General features: G+C 42.2%; 1 protein-coding gene across 1 annotated transcript in view; it reads left to right on the top strand.

Annotated features, from left to right (window-relative positions):
* nalcn (sodium leak channel, non-selective) overlaps window positions 1-18591 on the top strand; it is a 72508-nt gene that overhangs the window by 28406 nt on the left and 25511 nt on the right. The window contains exons 13-17 of the mRNA XM_027001422.3: window positions 2000-2131; window positions 3554-3721; window positions 6757-6948; window positions 8126-8263; window positions 10420-10494. Coding sequence (XP_026857223.2) covers window positions 2000-2131; window positions 3554-3721; window positions 6757-6948; window positions 8126-8263; window positions 10420-10494 — 705 coding nt within the window. The remainder of the gene's footprint in view (window positions 1-1999; window positions 2132-3553; window positions 3722-6756; window positions 6949-8125; window positions 8264-10419; window positions 10495-18591) is intronic.

Genomic DNA, 18591 nt, shown 5'->3' with positions numbered 1-18591 from the left:
GACACTTGGCATGCAGCTGTTTTGGACAGAAATCACAGTGCATGGTCCCACTTTCACTTCGGCATGTCTGTACAGCTCATTGCAATAGTGGATGAATATTTTTCACTTTCCCTAGATGACTTTGTTTAGATTAGCACCGTGGTTTCAGACGTGACATTTTGTTGGACCTTGGTATGCGAACTTGGTACAGTGGAAAGGATATTTGTTAAATCACTCTGTAAACTGTGGTCATTGGTGACATGCTGGTTTCCAGTATTCTCTTTGAAAGCATTGAAAGTAATACCAAGTACTGTTCTGTTCATCCTGAAGGCAGCCACTGTATTGCTGTTTAACTAGAAATAAATCTACCGCCTAATTGATCACAGGAGAAAGTTACTAAAAGGTGAAGCCTGCTCTGTCGTGCCTGTGATTAATCGAGTCTTATTATGAAGCAGCAGAAGAGGGGTCTGCTTCAGGAGGGCTCTCTTTAGACCTCAGTGAAGACTGGGTCATGCTGTCCACTCACAGCAGTACGCGTGCCTTTCAGAAGTGGTTTGTAGCCATGTTAATGGGTCATGGATTTCCCCGGTCTTTAGTAGCAATAACGTCCTCAGCAGAGAAGAAAAGAACAAAACAGAGAACATTCAATGGTCTGTTATTTGCCTATTATGTGTTATAACAGTCAGGAGGTCTTATCTTCCAAGAGAAATTCAGTCGCATTGGTTATGACCATTTCTGTATCGCTATATCCTGTCACATACCAACCATATGTAGTATTATTTAGGTTATTTCTGGAATTATTATTAGTGATTGGGAGTGTTTGAGTTATTTGTTGTTGAGCCTTGGACATGCCCCTAGCCATCATTAAGCTTTTCCTTAAGAAACTGTATCTTGACCCCTGTGATCCCGTTGGCATTTGTACTATTTTCAACATCTAAGATTTTGGTGGGGGGGAGTTGCTATCCAATGGCCTCTTTACATAGGAGTAATACATTTATGCAGAGTAAAGGACTCTTAATGATACAAAATCCTAGATAAACAGAATCCTCTCAACCTGTGATAAAACTGAAGCACTGATATTGAATACTGAATTTAATTGAAAAGAGGTTGGTTGAGGTTGGTTTATTGTTGCGACTTTTTTGTGACTGAGATACTAATGCATGCTTTTAGAATGTCTAGATTAGGCTACTGCAGCATGTTGCTGGACGCTTTCTCTGTGGTCAGCCCATGTCCTGATTAGCCCAGTCATAGTCTGTTTGCAGGGGCCTCCTGCCAAGTTCTGCACTGACTATGCGGTAATTGTATTTATGATGATCAAAGCCCTGCCAGCTCAAGAATATCTGGCTTATCTCATTAAGTGTTATAGTCCATCAAAACCATTTAGTCATTGAGGCATGTCTACTGGTAACTCTTAAGATTGCTTGTAATTTAGTGTCAGTTATTATCTTGAATATTTGCTAAAATCGGGAACAGTGTTTCAGAGAACATTACAAATGCAAGCTCTGATGGTGTTTTTAAAGTTAAATATGATGTGTAAGAAAGGTTACATATTCATGATTTTTGTAATTATTTTTCATAGGCATCTGTTGAAATATAGTAGAAAGCTTGTCTGGGTTAGTACAACATCTAGGTTTCAGAATGCCTTCTTGTGCATTGAGCAAACTGTCATACATATCAGCCAGAGATGAGATTTGAGACTTGACGTTGCATCATTTAAATGGAACCAGAGCAAAGAACCTCAGAGTGTTAGTGTGTGACTGTGTCCTACTTTCAAAACGATCGCCTTCAGGTGCGTGAACACTCAGGATGTCTTGTGTGTCACAACTAGGACAAGACTGCACTCTTATCCTCGCTCATGGCAGTTTAGGGGGAGACGCCCGTCTGCATGCCCGCGGATATCTCCAGAGCAGCAACTGCAATGACAGAATGAGCCTGGGCTCCGGGTCTGAGCGCAGTGCCCTTGTCTTGTCCAAAATAACTAAAGCGGAACGATGTTCTCGCTCTCTCCTTTCCTTCCCAGCGATTGATCCGGTCCTCCATGTTCCACATGTTCATCCTGAGTATGGTGGCGGTGGATGTGATCGTGGCTTCCAGCAACTACTACAAGGGCAAGAACCACCAAAAGGACTATGATGAGTTCTACCAGGCCGAGGTGAGATGGAGACGACAGCAGTGGAAGACCTTTCAGCTCAGCCATCCTGCTCATTATTATAGAGCTTATAACTACAACAGACCTAAAACCCTGAGGGTTTTCCCCCCATGGAAATTTACTTGTCACATGGTAAAATGCTGTATGATGCATGCTAGCAGCAATCGGTGCTGTCTCTGTAAAAAGTCTCATTTTCACCTTTAAAACGTTTTTATATGGTAGAATGTTGCACTTTGTTTCTACAGTACTTACAGTACATACCTACAGTTATTTTTCTTATTTACAGACTGACAGAAAAAAAACACCGCTTAATTATACAAAAATGCAACAGCATCCAGAGTTGAAGCGCTGGTCACATCAGAGTGGATGAGCGGATCACATTTTGGTGACGCTTGCGCTCGTCACGTTCGGCCATCTTAAACTCACAGATTAAAATCAAGTGAGGAGTGTGGGTTCAACCAGGCTTTAGGCACAGTCTATAGCTGTGAGTGCTGGGCATATGTATGTGTGTGTATCCGTGTGTGTGTGTGCATGCATGTGTTTGTGTGTTTACTGGCACGTGTGCCGTCTTCCACACTTTGCCTGTGGAATCAGTATGCAGGTGGCAGAGTGTGAACAAAGACAGACAGAAGAGAGCGGCCGCCCGCCCACCTCCCAGCTGAAAGGCAGAGATAAGGCCAAGAAAGCACATGGCATATTCACATCCCAACTCCCAAACCATATCGCCATTAATCCAGTCCACTTTTCCATCTGGATCTGATGGACGTTTAAAGGCATTAGCCGGCCCTGCCTCCCCTCGGCTCTAACGACCTCTCCAACTCTCTTCTAAGGTCTTTCCGTATCATGGATATGGTCCACTCATGTTCCCTGTTACCCATATGGGCCTGTTTTCATTACCATTTTGATTTACCACATTTAATAGTCTAAAGTGATTGAAAGGAAAGACGGTTCTTCCGTTCTGTTAGAAAAGGCAAAGCTGTATAATCTCAGTGTTTCCTGTTCTGAGAAGACAGCCATTTTCATTCATACCTGCTAATAAACATCTGCTTGCATTTAGGTGACACTTTTATCCAACACAAGCTACAATTATGACTGAGTACATCTGGAGCAATTGAGGGTTAAGGGCCTTGCTCAGGTACCCGACAGTGGCAATTTGGTAATGGTGGGGTTTGAATCAGCAACCACCTGATTACAAATCAAGTACCTTAACCACTGGGCTACCAGTTACCACTACCACAGGAGAGCTGGTTCTTCAGTTCTGCTAGAAAACACAAGGCCGTATAATCTCAGCGTTTCCTGTTCTGAGCAGACTAGTTATTTTCATTTAATCCTGCTGATCACTTGCTAAATGTCTGTTTACGTTGAGGGGTCAGGAGCAGCGTTCCGTCAGCCACTGGTGTAAGTTCCTCTCTCCCCCCTGTTCAGGTTGCCTTCACTGTGCTCTTTGATTTGGAGGCTCTTCTGAAGATCTGGTGCCTGGGCTTCACCGGCTACATCAGTTCTTCTCTACACAAGTTTGAGTCTCTACTGGTCATGGGTACCACTCTGCACATCTACCCTGACCTCTACCACTCTCAAATGACTTACTTCCAGGTAGGTGTTTTGCCATACTAACCTGCCCCCCCTTCCATGTATCTACATGTGGGACAGAAGCTTAACTATGATTACCATGCTGTTTATTAAATGCTTGCATTAAATAGTGATATACCATGTATAATAATATTTTGCAGAATTAAGGATACTAGGTTTTTAAGTCAAGAATTATTGCAGTTCCATATTTAAATGTAACATTTGTCCCTATTAAATGATGTAGTACTTTTCTCAGCATTGATCCCTGTATTTCTACAGTATTCTAGATCATTGGTATCATTGTAGATCATTGGTATAACCTACTGTACTGGCTAGGATATATTCTGTGAGTAAATGACAAAACACTTTTGTAAGTTGCTCTGGATAAGAGCGTCTGCTAAATGCCATAAATGTAAATGTAAATGTAGTACTTCAGTCTCTTTGCAAACCGATTGATATAATCACGCATACAAAATGTGTCATGGTTCTAGAATTTCACATCATGCCATTTACCACAGATCGGATAACACTATTGGCAGTTCTGACAATATGGTTAATGACTGACTAAGCAAATGATAAAATATTGTTATGTTTTTAAGTATTTGATGTAAACAACAGTATATACCTGTGCAGATATGCATGAAATGTGCTCATTTTCTCTTAAAAGTTCAGAATAATGAACTATTCAATTTCAGTAGAAATTGAATATAATATTGTATTCAGGAAACTGTGTTTGCTACTGTTTCTAAGAGATTGTGAAGGAGTCATAAGAATTTAAAATTGTATGTTTCATCCTTATCTGGGATTAATCAAAGATAACCTGAGTTTTGACTGTAGACCTCTCCTTATCTTCTGTAGACCTCTCCTTACCTTCTGTAAACCTCTCCTTATCTTCTGTAGACCTCTCCTATCTCCTTATCTTCTGCTTATTAAAGAATTTAAGCTTTCTGACACAAATTAATTTAGAATATTTGTGCGGCATCAGTGAACCTGAGATAAGAGTGTTATCTGGAAGTACCGTGTCCCCTTAATTAATTTAAATGATGGCATTCAAACTATGCATTACAATGCTCCCCTTAAAATCAGCATGTACAAGCTGGCCTTTATTTATTGAATGCATCTTAGTCAAACCGTATCCATTCTCTGCTAGCAGGCCTGTTTCTTAAGATGACAGGACTGAACATCACCGCTTGGGATGTTATTACGTTTGGGTAACCCCCCACACGGATTGTGCCAGTATTCCCGTGAATACACACGCAAATAATGCTTTTTGTGTTTCAAAGGTGTTGCAAAAAGAGGTATACGCAACAGGTCCTGCTGTTCACTACAGTCTCTCCTCCACAATGAGCCCTGAAAGAGTTCGGCATGGAGACGGGACCCGCTAGGTCGTCCGCAGCTAATCAGGCGCGGATGGTGGGGTCTCGTAAAGCATGCGGCAGGTTGCTGCGGTAGAGCTAGCCGAGGATGGAGGGAGGGCTGTTTTTGTTGACAGGGCTCATTAAGAACACAGCCTACATCACGCCCAGCGCTCAGCTCTCCGCCGAAGAGCGCGGGACGCGGGATGCCGCGCTTTGTGGGCGGATTATTCTTAGCTTCTCGGTGTGCGCAGGTCTATTATGAACATGCACCGTGAACAGCTTGTTTGATGAGTCACTGCACGTTCTGAACTAGGAAATGAGTCACTTGGAATGATAAGCCTTGCGTTTGGTCACAGAGGTAATGTGATAATAATTGATTGAATATGTTTTTCGTGACATTTATGTTCTGAATTTCTTTCAGTCAGTTTACTCAATTCATGGCTTGTGCCAAACACCAGAATTAAACAGGTAATTTGTAATTAAATTAAACAGAATTAAACAGGTAATTTAGGGCTTTGGATAAAAATTGTTAAAAGTATATGGAAAAGCTATTGAATTTATCATGTTAAAATAACCCAAAATAAAATGAATACATTTTACACTGGTGTTATAAGTTGCTATTAAGAACAGTGTTACTTATTCAGTTCAGAATCAGTCTGGCTTCCTAATTTGTTCTGTGTTTCACTTCTAAAGGTCAAACCAAGCCTTTGTCATCTAAATTGGTGATAAAAGGACATGGAGAAGAGACCACTCCTTCTGTGAATAATGTTTCATCATAAATATTGCCTCTCATATTTGTTTCCAGAGTGCTTAATTGGCCCTTGTTCACATCATCCTAAACTACACAATGAGAACCGTACACGATCCAGAGATAAATATTCTATTGCGTGATATATAAGCATTTCTTTGCATGGGATGGTCCATCTTAGCAGTTCATTTCACTCTGGGGGGAGCATGCCGTTCTGTTAGCTTTGTTAGCAGTTTTGATTATGGTGCTAATGAAGATATGTAATTGGACTTCAGTTGAACTTTTCCAAAACGTAATAGGCCAAGTCTTAGTTGGGAGAGGAGATCGGTGGGTTAGAATGTTAGGCAAGAGTCAGCTGAGTGCGATGCCTGGATCAATACCCTGTCCTTACTCTTGATCAATGTCTGACCGTGATGCATTGCTCATAGATTTTTATAGATTTGTTGTCACCAGAAGCAATTTGGAACCTGCTAAAATAACAGAGAAATATACAGTGTTATTAGTGTGAAAGGAAAATAAAAATCAATGTTTGCTTTTATATCAATTTATAATCAATGTTTTCCATTTTCCCCATGTGTGTTCTCCTTTTTTTCCATCTTGGGTTATCACTGAATTGTTTCAGAATGATTCGTTAAAGATGGTAAACATTACAAAAGCACCATGCCAACACACAAATGCATAACATTTATAAGCATTCCATTATGTGTGGGAAGTTCCTACAAACTGTCTTCAAGGTTACCAATTATTAAATTAACGAACAGTATGGATTTGGATTTGGGATTAAATTAAAGAGGTTAACCAGAAAGGATGAGGGAAAGGCACTCAACTACACCAGACATCTTATTTCTCCATTTTATCATTTTATTTGCTCTTGAAACCGCTTCCCTTTATGTAACAAAGGCCACAGTTCAACGTGAAGCATGCTGACCTTGGAAGATCTTACCTCTCTGTAGGTGTTGAGAGTGGTGCGTCTGATCAAGATCTCTCCTGCACTCGAGGACTTTGTGTACAAGATCTTTGGTCCAGGGAAGAAGCTGGGAAGTCTGGTGGTGTTCACAGCCAGCCTCCTCATCGTCATGTCTGCCATCAGTCTGCAAATGTTCTGCTTTGTGGAGGACCTAGACCGCTTCACCACCTTTCCGCGGGTAAGATCTCCCACTCTGTCTGCATCAAACAGCTGAGATCACATCACAGCAAATTGCTAAGTTTGGGAAGAACTGGATACAAATGAAACACAACAGCATCACAATATTAAATATTTTAGCAGATGTAAGACTTGGTGCCAAGTCCTTTGATACTGAGTGCCGGTGAGATTGGCTCTCATTAGCCAAATCTTTTTTATCCTTGTTTGTCCTGGGACTCGGAGAGGACCAGGTAAACAGATGCCTCTCATTTCCGAGGCTTCTTGGTCCGGGTGGCATAATAATCACTGAAGATAATGATGTTTAGCTGGTTTGCCTGCCAGCAGACCTGTTGCAAAATTGTGTTCGTCTGCAGACCCTCATAGCAGGCCCTTGTAGCCAGTGTGAACAGGTTGCTTCAATGCTGTCCATGTTTAGTTGCCCCAGATCCTTATTTGACTTCCACGCGAAAAAGTCTTACATACGTACCAAAGTCATTTCAGTGGCACTGGCAGGGTTATATTTTAAAGTATGTACAAGAAACAGTCCCCCGAAAATGTTTGGTTGTTTTCTTTTGCACATTTCTTGGCTACTTATTTGCTCGCTAACACAAAAGGTAAGCTAAGTTCGGCCGAATCCCACATGGCCAACAATCACTTTTAAATGCTAGAAATGTCGATCATGCAGTGACCTGTAGCCAGTGACATTAATACCAGTCATTGGCCTTCAAATGTGTTTGCATCATAACATTGTGAGTGGACACATTTTAGGCAGCCATCTCATTCTCCAGCATATTTTTAAAAAAAGGAGAATCCAAAGAATGATCTGCTGTTGTCACACTTTTATATTCAATATATTCAAAATGCTCCAAAAATGAACAAAACCATAAAAACAAATGGTTGCACGGTGCAAAAAGGATTATGGCTACCAGCGCCAACAGCCATTGTATCAGGTATGTCGTATTAAAAGCAATTCGCGTTATCACATTTACATTTAAATATTCAAAATCGGGGCAGGCCTATTAATGTCACTTTATTACCGTTCACAGCTTGGAATTCGGCTGTATTCTCAGGCTGGAGCCGGAGGCCCCCCGGCGCAGCCGCATGAGTTTGTGAGGCCGGTGGCGTGTCGCCTCTGGGTGGAGTGCAGCGTGATGAGGGAACGCTGACCGAAAGCTCACGTTTGTGTTCCTTTCCTGCAGGCCTTCATGTCCATGTTTCAGATCCTCACCCAGGAAGGCTGGGTGGACGTGATGGACCAGACCTTGGCAGCAGTGGGGCGCATGTGGGCTCCAGTGGTGGCCATTTACTTTATCCTCTACCACCTGTTTGCCACTCTGGTAAAAACACTCTCCTCAGATGGGTCTTATAACAGAGAAGCCTCACAGTCTTCAGAAACACTGTGAACTGCTGTGACCAAGCTGGTAGTTGTTGTCTTGTGATAGTCAAGCACAGGCTTTTCTTCATGCGTATTTAGTATGTTAACTTCTAATAATAATGACCCCTGCTGGTTATGATTTCAGTGTAATGAATGATATATGGATGCACGTGTCAACAGCTCGGCTTCAGACCCCGCACAATCATCCGTTTTTGTCAGTCATGCTCTTAGTTCGGTTCCCACCTCGCTGTAGCTGTAATCACCCATCATCGCGGCTCTGAGGCTTGTTCTTGTGTTTGACATTTGACAAGCTGGAGTGAGTGAAGAGCTGCCGTTTAAATGTGACATTTAAGCATGAGCTCACCAGTAACGAGGGAGCAGTTGGGGCATGTAATCAAGGAACGACTGCATTGCTTATTCAGTCGCTGTCAAAAAAAAAAAAAAAAGAGAAAAGAAAGAAGAAAAGAAAAGTGTGCGCCAAATGTTCTTGAGAAAAGCTCTAAACATTCTACAAGCATGCTGTGGATCAGAAAGCGATGAAGTGAAAATTTCAGGATGGTTTAGCAGTGAGATGTAGGTCGTTATTACACTGTATATAGTATATAGAGGTGGTAAAAAATGCAGTCTAGTACACAAGGTTTCCTGAAAAAACAGGACATTTCAGACAGAGCAAAGCAGTTTATGTTCAAAATAGTACATGTTTAAATTATAATATTAATTCTATGGTGTTCTAAATTTTCCAGAGTGTAATGTTTTTTTCCTTAGGTTTGCTAACTTCATTGTTGCCATAGCAACAAATGCAATGAAAACAGATATGCCTTGCCACTGGAAACGAAAAATGCAATGTCTAGCCGATTACATCTCTCACATGAGGTACAATAGACAACGTCTGTAGTGATGCATAAGGAGGAATGGGTGACAACAACCAATCCTTTTGTGATAGTCCTCCAACAAAGAGGTTTGTGTGAGATTAACCCATTTTAGTATCCATCTGTTGGATTTGTCAAGAAACATTTCTTTGCCCAATATTCTGGGTGTGTACGCACATTATTTTGGAGGTACGTTGATGACGTTTTTGTTACTGGTACATGCAGAATGGAAGAGCTCCTGCAGGTAATCTTTTCTTTCTCCAAATTCCAGCTCTAGAATATACATAGATTATGGCACATTCTTGCAATGTCAGTCGGCATGAAGATGTTTCAGTTCTTAAATTCTGGCTTAAATAACACAATCCATTATAAACCCACAGAATCTCATTCTTATTTGCCGTACAACCCTTCACATTCTAAGGCCTGCAAAAACTCCACCTTTTACACACAGCTACTAAGGCTTACGTCCATTTGCAGTAAGAATGAAAACTTCCACCAGAAAATGTGGAAATATTTTCAGAACTGTGGCTTTCCTAAGAAAGTCATAGATGGTGCCTTCGTTTTACTTGTTCAGAAAATGGATACACTGACCTGTAAACAATTTACTGCTAAGACAGCATGAATTCCTTTGGTGCTTATCCCTTATCTTACAAATTAAACAGTTTCTTAAATTATATGTAAACAATTCAGGATACCCCAGGATGATGCGGAGACCTCATCCCTTTTTAAGGAGCCTCCATGTATCTCCTACAGATGAGATGAAAACATCAAAACATGTACTTGAAGAGTGAGATTAATGACCAGCCGATTAATAACTGTGGTATTATGGACTGCAACTGCTCTAGATTTTCTGCATGGGAATTTATTAACAAAGCCACTAAACTAGCACCAAAGGATCAGTTGTTGTTATCCAGTCCTCCTCATGCATTTCTGCGGTTATCTGTTATATCTCTTGCAAGAGATACAGCTGTACCAAGAGAAGGCTTACTGGTTGAACACATTTGGATTATCAGAATTAAGGTTTTGCCATGGAATGTTGTTGCTAATGGACACAGCATTAATGACGTATCTGTTTGCATTAACAGCTTCTGCTGTAGCAGCAGTGAAGTCAAGGCAAATTAATGATTCATTTGCGATTAAATTATAATTAGCATGTGAATGTGTCACCATGCATTTTAGAAGCCATTTGTTCCCAAGCTAGATGGATTCTTCATCAACTTTATGATTCTTCATCATCTCTGTTTTCCAGATCCTGCTGAGTCTGTTTGTGGCAGTCATTCTGGACAATCTTGAGCTTGATGAAGATCTAAAAAAGCTGAAACAGGTAAGACATTTTTAGAAATGGTGTACTCAGTTTCATTAGAGTTCTCTCTAACTCTAAACATCACTGACTTGAGTGGTAGAAATGGAGCTGACAAATAGAGTTATACAGGCATGTCATTTTCCAGGACTTTTCAGTAGTGAGGGATTTGTCAGTTGTACTGAGGTGTTCACCACCTGCGGGGCGGCGATGGCAGATAGCCACTCATTAAGACTATAGCAGCAGAGCACTCTGGCCTTCCTTTCTGAAAACTATAAGGAAAAAAAAACTGATGGTGTAAGGCATGATGGGATAGACGATGTGAATTACTTGTTAGAGTTAGGAGTAGTTACAGTTATGAGAGGAGAGGAACCGCTAATAGCCATGTGCGGTCACTGAGGGTTCTGAACTGTGTGTAGGGCAAAACCTTTAGTTTGGTGGCAGAATGAAAACACTTTAGATGTTTTTTTTAATTTTTTTATTTGTATGTATCAATTCAGGACAGGAGGTAACAAAGACCATACTGCTTCAAAACCACTCAGCTCGCAACAGAATGCAAGGATGGTGCAAGCTAGCAAACAGCTGACAAATAAAAGGAAATGATTCATCTTACAAGATACCTTGAACAGTGCTTCACAGTAGGCATCCAGAGCCCCTCCTGAGTGGAGAGGGAAAAGCATGGGAAAAACCTTCTCAGCAAGAAGACTTTCCAAAGTTTCTTGACAAAAATGAAATTTCACGCTTAGTAGTGTGGTGTAAAAAGGCCTTTCAGAGTGGCTTCTGCAATGAATGATCGTGAGAAAATGGTAAGTGGGGCCGCTTGTCCTCGATCCTGGAGGGCAAATATGTGCGTGTTGAACGAAGAGAGATTCGTGAATAAAAGATGAGAAGTATTTCTTCAGAAAGACCCAAGAAACATTAGTCAGAATGGCCGACAGACTGCTGAAATGAGCACGCTGTGGAACGCTTATACGCCTTGAGCTTTCATGTGTAAAATCTATGGTACACAGGTAAATATGACTCATCATATCATTAGCCTGTAAAAAACATTACCTGGCAACGCTCCTTGATTCCAGGGGCTGGATCGCTGGTAGAGCTTGCTGTGTGATCATTAATAAGGTGCCTCCTTCATCACATGGAGATGAGCTACAGCTACCAGGGACCATCACTGGGGGAAGTGGCTTTGGAGTGCAATTAGGGCTCTGCTTTCTTTGGACTGAAGTTAATATTTCAGACTACCGGCATCACATTTCACATACTTTACAACTGACTGCAAAAAATAATTGAGATTAAATAACTCACACATGCACTATATGGACAAAAGTATTGGGACAGACCTCTTACTCATTTAAGTGTTTCATTCAGTCACAATGCCACTGATGTATAAACTCGAGCACCTAGCCATGCGTTCTGACTTTAAAAACATTAGTGAAAGAATGGGTTGTTGTAAAGAGCTCACTGAATTCAGGCATGGTACTGTAATGGCATGCCACCATTGCAATAAGTCAGTTTGTGAAATTTCTTCCCTCCATGATAAACTGCGAGTGGGAATAATGGAAAAGTGGAAGTTGCATGACACCCTTACATCACCAGACACAATGTCCAGCGTCAGATGGAGTGGTGCAGACCACGCCACCACTAGACTCTGGAGCAGTGGAACTGTGTTTTGTGGAGTGACAAATCACGCTTCTCTATCTGCCTTTCTGATGGGCAAGTCTTGGTTTGGCGAATGCCAGGAGAACATTACCTTCCAAGTGCTTCCAAGTTTGTGGGAACAGTTTGGGGAAGGCCCTTTCCTGTTCCAGCATCACTGTGCCCCATTACATGATGCAAGGTCCCTAAAGGCAGGGTTGGATGAGCTTGGCCTCAACCCCTTGATCAACGAGAACAGAGAGCCAGGTCCACTTGTCCAACATCAGTGTCTGACTTCAGAAACGCACTTCTGGATGAATAGACAAAAATTCCCACACCCCAAAATCTTGCAGAAAGACTTCCCAGAAGAGTAAAGCTGTTATAGCTGCAAAGGAAGGAGCAACTCCATATTACTGCCTATGGTTTAAGAATGGGGGGTTGTAAAAGCTGCCGTAGACGTAATGTATGGTTGTCCCAATATTTTTGTCAATAAGTGTACATTGAAATCATTCACTGGAAGATAAGAGCAGAAGGTAAAAGTATTGCTATTATGATAAAACATTTCTGGAAATTTAGGTTTAGGTAAATACTGCCCATAACAAGATCCAAGATCTCAGATCAGTAGAAAAGGACCTACCTACCACCTGTACAGTGGTTGAAAAGCAATACCTGTGTGTAACTACCCGAAGCTAGGGATCATATCATTTACATCCCAGTGGTATGAAAAGATATGGGGCACACTGAAGACTTGGTGCATCTGGCATTGCATGTAAATGGCACTGAGAAACTCGCAAGATGCGCGGGTTTAATATCTCACACGAAAATGTATTATCATTACTGGCGCTAATTTACATAACAGTGGCATGCACAGAAATGGTGCCTAACACTGAGATGTAAATTATATGATTGCCAGTAATGCCATTGGAAAATCCTTATATAAGAAGTCTAATTTTTTTTTTTTTTTTGCAAATTTGTTACTACCCACCTGTGCTGTGAGTGCTCTTCTCCATCTCCTGGCTTGCTTTCAACACCCAGACATGCCCAGATCGCTTCTCCTTTAGCCACAGCTGACTGATTCACTGCTCAGTCTGTAAAATTGCCTATTTTACAGGTGCCTCCAGTACAGATGGGGCAAACCAAAAATAGACTGCTAGATTATGACTGCTCTTCAAGAGTACGGCGGAAGTGGACCTTTTATAAACTGCTGGCTTTGAAGCAATTCGATGACTGACCTTGACTGCAGCTCGACTGGTCCAGCCTGATGCGGAACAAATAACGGCTAGATGGGTTTTGTCCTGTTGGATCACGGCTCTGATTTGGTGGCTGAGCGACAGCACGGAGGGTTCCTCTGAAGCTTGTTTTTGTAGCTTTCGGAGAGCAGATTGCTCTCCCCTGCGATAATGTCATCGGTAACTGCCTTTAAGAGCGCTTGTGGCCCCATTGCTCTCAGCCATGCGACACTTGTAGTTGGTAACGAGAGTGCGTTACAAGTCACGAAATTGTGGGGAAACATGTAGCATTTTCAGTAGGGTACACTGGTAATTGCAAGTCATTATCACAATTGCAGTGTGGTTCAGATTAATCACAATTATGATTTTTGTTCATTTGTTCAGGTTGTTTTGGTGATGGAAGTAATAGTCTTGTGGTTCAGATAGGACAATGACCTTTCGAATACCTTTCTGTTGCTCAAAAATGTTAGTTGTTACAGCATGTCACTCTGCAGTGATAACCCAGTCACTGTCTGAAACCGAAACAGCGAGCAAAAACATAACCTGATGTAAAATGCAAAACAATCAATTTACCTGATTGTTTTTGCAAACATTATTTATTATTCAAGCTGCCAAGTAAACTGGCAAGATCACTGTGTCAAAAGATTGTAATGTTTGCTAATGTGTAGTATTTACAAAGACATCAGGTGGTTAATGCAGCAAAGAAGATATTGTTAAAGATGAGACTAATTGCTGCTGCTGTCAACACACTGTAGTCCTGCATGCACACTGTAGTCCTGCATGCACACTGTAGTCCCGCATGCACACTGTAGTCCTGATGCAGTTCATGCACACTTTATGACTGGGTTGCACTGGTACTGGATGGGGATGCAACAGTAGGATTTGTGTTTGTGAATAAATACTGACGAGGATCAGCATTTCACTGAGATTTATCATTCGTTTGTGTGTCTTTATGCTGGCTGGGCACTTGAGCTATACCTGTAAGAGGTGTGGGGTGTGAAAGGGGGAACAGCTCATGCGCTCCCTCTCTCTCTCTCTCTCTCTCTCTCTCTCTCTCTCTCTCTCTCTCTTTTTTCTTTCTTCTCCTATTCGTTTTTGTTTCTATCCACACATTAGCACAATTGCTTGCACACCGACACACTCGCTCATCCAAACCTGCTCATACATAAGACCTAAACATTCTTCGAAGTGGGTCCCTTTAGTGATTTAATATTAAAAGTATCCTGTCTGCAAAACACTATATTGTGTCTGTGACCCCTATATGTTGTAGTCAAATGAGCCAGCAGTAGCATCATTGGGGCCTTCATGATGAAATCCCATGTCAGGTTAAAGCACCATCTTGAACCACAGTTTTGTGAGTGTGGTAAGCCAGCAGTGGGAGTTATAGACTTTAACATTTCCATGTCTACAAAGTGCTTTTAATAGTGCATGTTGTCTGCTGTAATTTGACTAATTTTATTAAATGATTTCATGAATTAGGAAGATAATAAGGTGCCCTAACAAAAACATTTAACCAAAGCTTTTCATGTTTTTATGTAGATCTTGTAGATTTCTGTACAGTGATCTTCCTTTTCTTTTTGATTTGTGGCAGAGGCATTTGTGTTATTTTCATTACATAAGCATCCTGTTTTTGTAAGTAGGTAGCAGAATGTGGTATACGTTTAGTTCCAGTTGAATGACATACTTTTGTATAGCTGACACTGTGTAAGACAGAAGACTGCCACAGAACTGGAGTTATGCTGTCGATAACTGTCTGAAGCACAAAGCCAGTGGATGTTAGACATGTGGGAATTGTGTTTCCGCTCGCTTTGCCTCTCTGCACTCGTTTTGTGAATGTTACAAGCAAAAACCGTCATATATGACAGAACTCGGGAGACGAATCTGCCTCAGTTTGATTGATGTCCAGGGCCCTGGGTGAGCTGGGGGAATTGATGAGTCAGGTTGTTCTAGAATTGTTTCACATTTAATGTTTGCTGTACGTTCCACAAACAAAAGCGACATTTCCCATGCAGGGGGACGGAAGAATTGGGATTGCCTAACATAAACTCTGCGCTTGTTCTCTGAACAAGGTCCTTGTACTCAGATGTCATACACTGGCTGATGTGCTGATGTTGTTGTATGATGGGAATTACAGTGAAAAACTAAAATAATTGAAATTGATTGAAATTTTAATTTGAATTGGGGAACATCAAAGGTTCCTTGTAGTGCAACTTTCTCCCAAATCCCCCCTTTGATAGCAGCAGTCTTGTCTTGCATTCTAAATCTTCCCGTGGTTCGCTCTCTTGCTGCTTTTTCTCTCTGTCTCTCTCCCTGAGTACCATGCTGGCCCCACATAACAGCGTTCTGAAGTCCCCTCTCAGAACGGCACTGCTTTGAAACACCATCCCCGTTTCCATGGAGAGGAAGAAAAAAGGGCTCCTAGCTAGTGCTCTCAGGCCAGATGGGTTTGCATTTGATGACCAAGCAGCTTTCGCTGGATTCGTTTTGCGTTTGGTACTCTGAGAGGGCACCATTTCTGCCTCGCACACTGGTCTCACAATGTGGGATTTTTTTATTTTTTTTTGTCTGGTGCACTTTGTTTGTTTGGAGCTGTTCCGTTTCACATGTCTCCGTGGTGTGTTCCAGTATGTTTACATTGATAGCGACTGCACTGCCCAGTCTCCTTTGACCGTGGAGCATGTTGGCATTAACAGAAGTCTGACGCTCCCATGTTAGGCATCTGCTATTAAACCTTGTCTCTAAAATCAGATGTAAGGTTAGACTCCGTAGAGAGGAATTGTGACATTTTGGAAGCAGGAGCAAAACGCAGAGTGCAAAATACGAAATGTCTGTTTGCAGAGCTCGGTTGCCAAAAAGGCTTCACAATCAAAAGCAGAGGAACAGTCTTGCAAATTCTCTGGTATGCTGGGGTCTCGCAATGCGAAGCACTGAACTTGGGTGTCTGTGGGGATTAAATAGGGGTGAACATGGAAGAGGAACAGGTGAGAGTGGTGATTCAGTTGTGGAGTGTGGAGTGACTGAGTGTGGAGTGACTGAGTGCTGTGTATGAGTTTGGTGAAGGTTGGCTGGATACCAACCTGGGCCTGACAGTAATAGAATGCCTTAACTAAAATCTGTTGGTAACATTGTTTGATCAAAAAAGATTTGCCATAGAAGTGTGACAACTGGAAATAATCGTCTACTATTACTCAGAAGGGATGTATGTGACGGGTATGTCTGTAGAACTTTGAATAAAATTGTATTATAACTTGAAAATACTTTGTTGATCATTGTTGAACTAACTTGCATATTAGTTTGTCTTCCCAAAATACAAACATAATCAGTTCAAGATCTGTTCAAGAATCAGTTCAAGGAAAGCCCTTTCCTCTGGCCTGCTGTTCATATGAGCATCTTTAGTATCATTCACATGGATTAGAATCTTTCGAACGTGGAGTAGCAACACCTGCTTTTGCTCTCGTGAGACCACAGATGCTGGTGTGGGGCACTGCAGAATGCTTTGTCATTTTGATCACTTTGAATATGTGCAGCCGCTTTATATCTGACTCATTAGAGACTATGTTTAGAGTTTCTCTGAATATTCCCAACACCTCGGGTGTTTAGGAAATAAACATTTTTAGTATGCAACAGAAATGATTTAGTATGCAACAGAAGTGTTCTTTACCATGTGATAGCATGATCAGTTAAATTTAAATGATAACATTCATCATCATTTGAGAAATGCAACATAGGCCTCTCTGGAAATGACTTGCATCTGTCAGTGCTGACAGCTGTTTTGTCTTGATTTACATTCCAAATCCATGAACACACATAACAAAGGCACCCATGTCCAAATCTGTAGTGATGGATTGTATATTCACCTTATGCTCTCTTTATAGTATAAGCAGGTTTTTTTTGGGAATGCCACTTCACTAAAACCCAGGGGTGTTTTCACATTGGAAAATTCTCACAAAAATAAATAAATAAAATAAATAAATAAAAAATAAATTTTATATATTAGTTCCCTCTACAGTATTCTCTAACCTACTGTATTGGCTAAGATGTATTCTATGGATAAATGACAAAGCACTTTTGTAAGTCACTCTAGCTAAGATATATATTATTCAGAAGTGCTTTTGTAATGTTGCACTGAATTGCATTCTGAAGTTTCAGTGAGTTAGAGTTGGAGATTAAGGAACAAGCAGTTAGACATTAGGAGTGGCGAAGAGCCAGACCCACGAGCAGACCCAACAAAGCGAGCTGTCACCGTGCAACAGGACTCACCCGTGAGATGGCGCGTTCCTTGATTAAGCGAGTCGGTTCAGCTCGTTGGGCGGCGTGGCCGAGCGCCCGCCGGTGCCGACGGATCATCAGTAAAAGGCTACGGGATAAGCGGAGGCGGAGCTAACGAATTCCGGCGTGTTCCACGCCTCGCCGATCAGCCGCCCATAGCAGGAAGTGCCTAACGAGCTCCCCGTAGCCGCCGTCGGGACTCGACTCTGCGCGCGCGCCACGGCGCTCTCATCAGCACTGATTGAAATGGCACGTTTATTGCGTGTAATTAGGCTCGAGACGTTTTGAATGGATGGCAGCGACACCTTTACCTGCTAGAGGGGGCTAGAAATAATTGACATAAGCGCCCAAGAGAGGCCTGAGAAGGGGGTCCACCGGCGGGGTCTGCCGGCGCATACAAAGCAGGCAGGTCCTTGATGTCTGCAAGGCGAATCTGTTTCAGCTGCGCTGGAGTGCAGGCAAATGCTGTTTACTGACCTCGTCTGTGACTGTCGGCATCGTGAGGCATCGTGCAAATTATGCGGAAGATGTTTTGTCAAAAGTGAACGGACGGGGCATCACATCGTGAGCGGAGAGAAGCGGCCTCGCCGGTTCCGTCTCACCATCGCGTGTAGGTCACGTCTCTTAATTTGGCCCGCTCGTTTGGCTGCTCGTGGGCTGTGTCTCCTTTTGATTGGGGAGACTGATTGGTTGATGGAAGCTCAACAAATCATTACTTCCCTCCAGCTAAATGGCAACGAGAAGCAGTTAGCAGTAGCAGGGGAAAATGGGAGAGTTTTTCAGTGACAGAAATCAAGTGGGAGAGTTTTTTCCTTTTAGTGGTGGCGTATGTGTGTGTGTGTGTGTGTGTGTGTGTGTGTGTGTGCGCGTGCGCGTGCGTGTGCGCGTGTGCGTGTGCGCGTGTGTGAGTGTGTGTGTGTGTGTGTGTGTGTGTGCTGGGGGGGGACCCAACATCCCTGTTATAAGACGCCTCTGCGGGCAAGGTTGGCTG

Source organism: Electrophorus electricus, chromosome 9 (genome assembly GCF_041902795.1).
Source record: "Electrophorus electricus isolate QZ-2024a chromosome 9, ASM4190279v1, whole genome shotgun sequence".
NCBI classification, from domain to species: domain Eukaryota; kingdom Metazoa; phylum Chordata; class Actinopteri; order Gymnotiformes; family Gymnotidae; genus Electrophorus; species Electrophorus electricus.
This window is presented reverse-complemented; position numbering and strand designations above follow the sequence as displayed.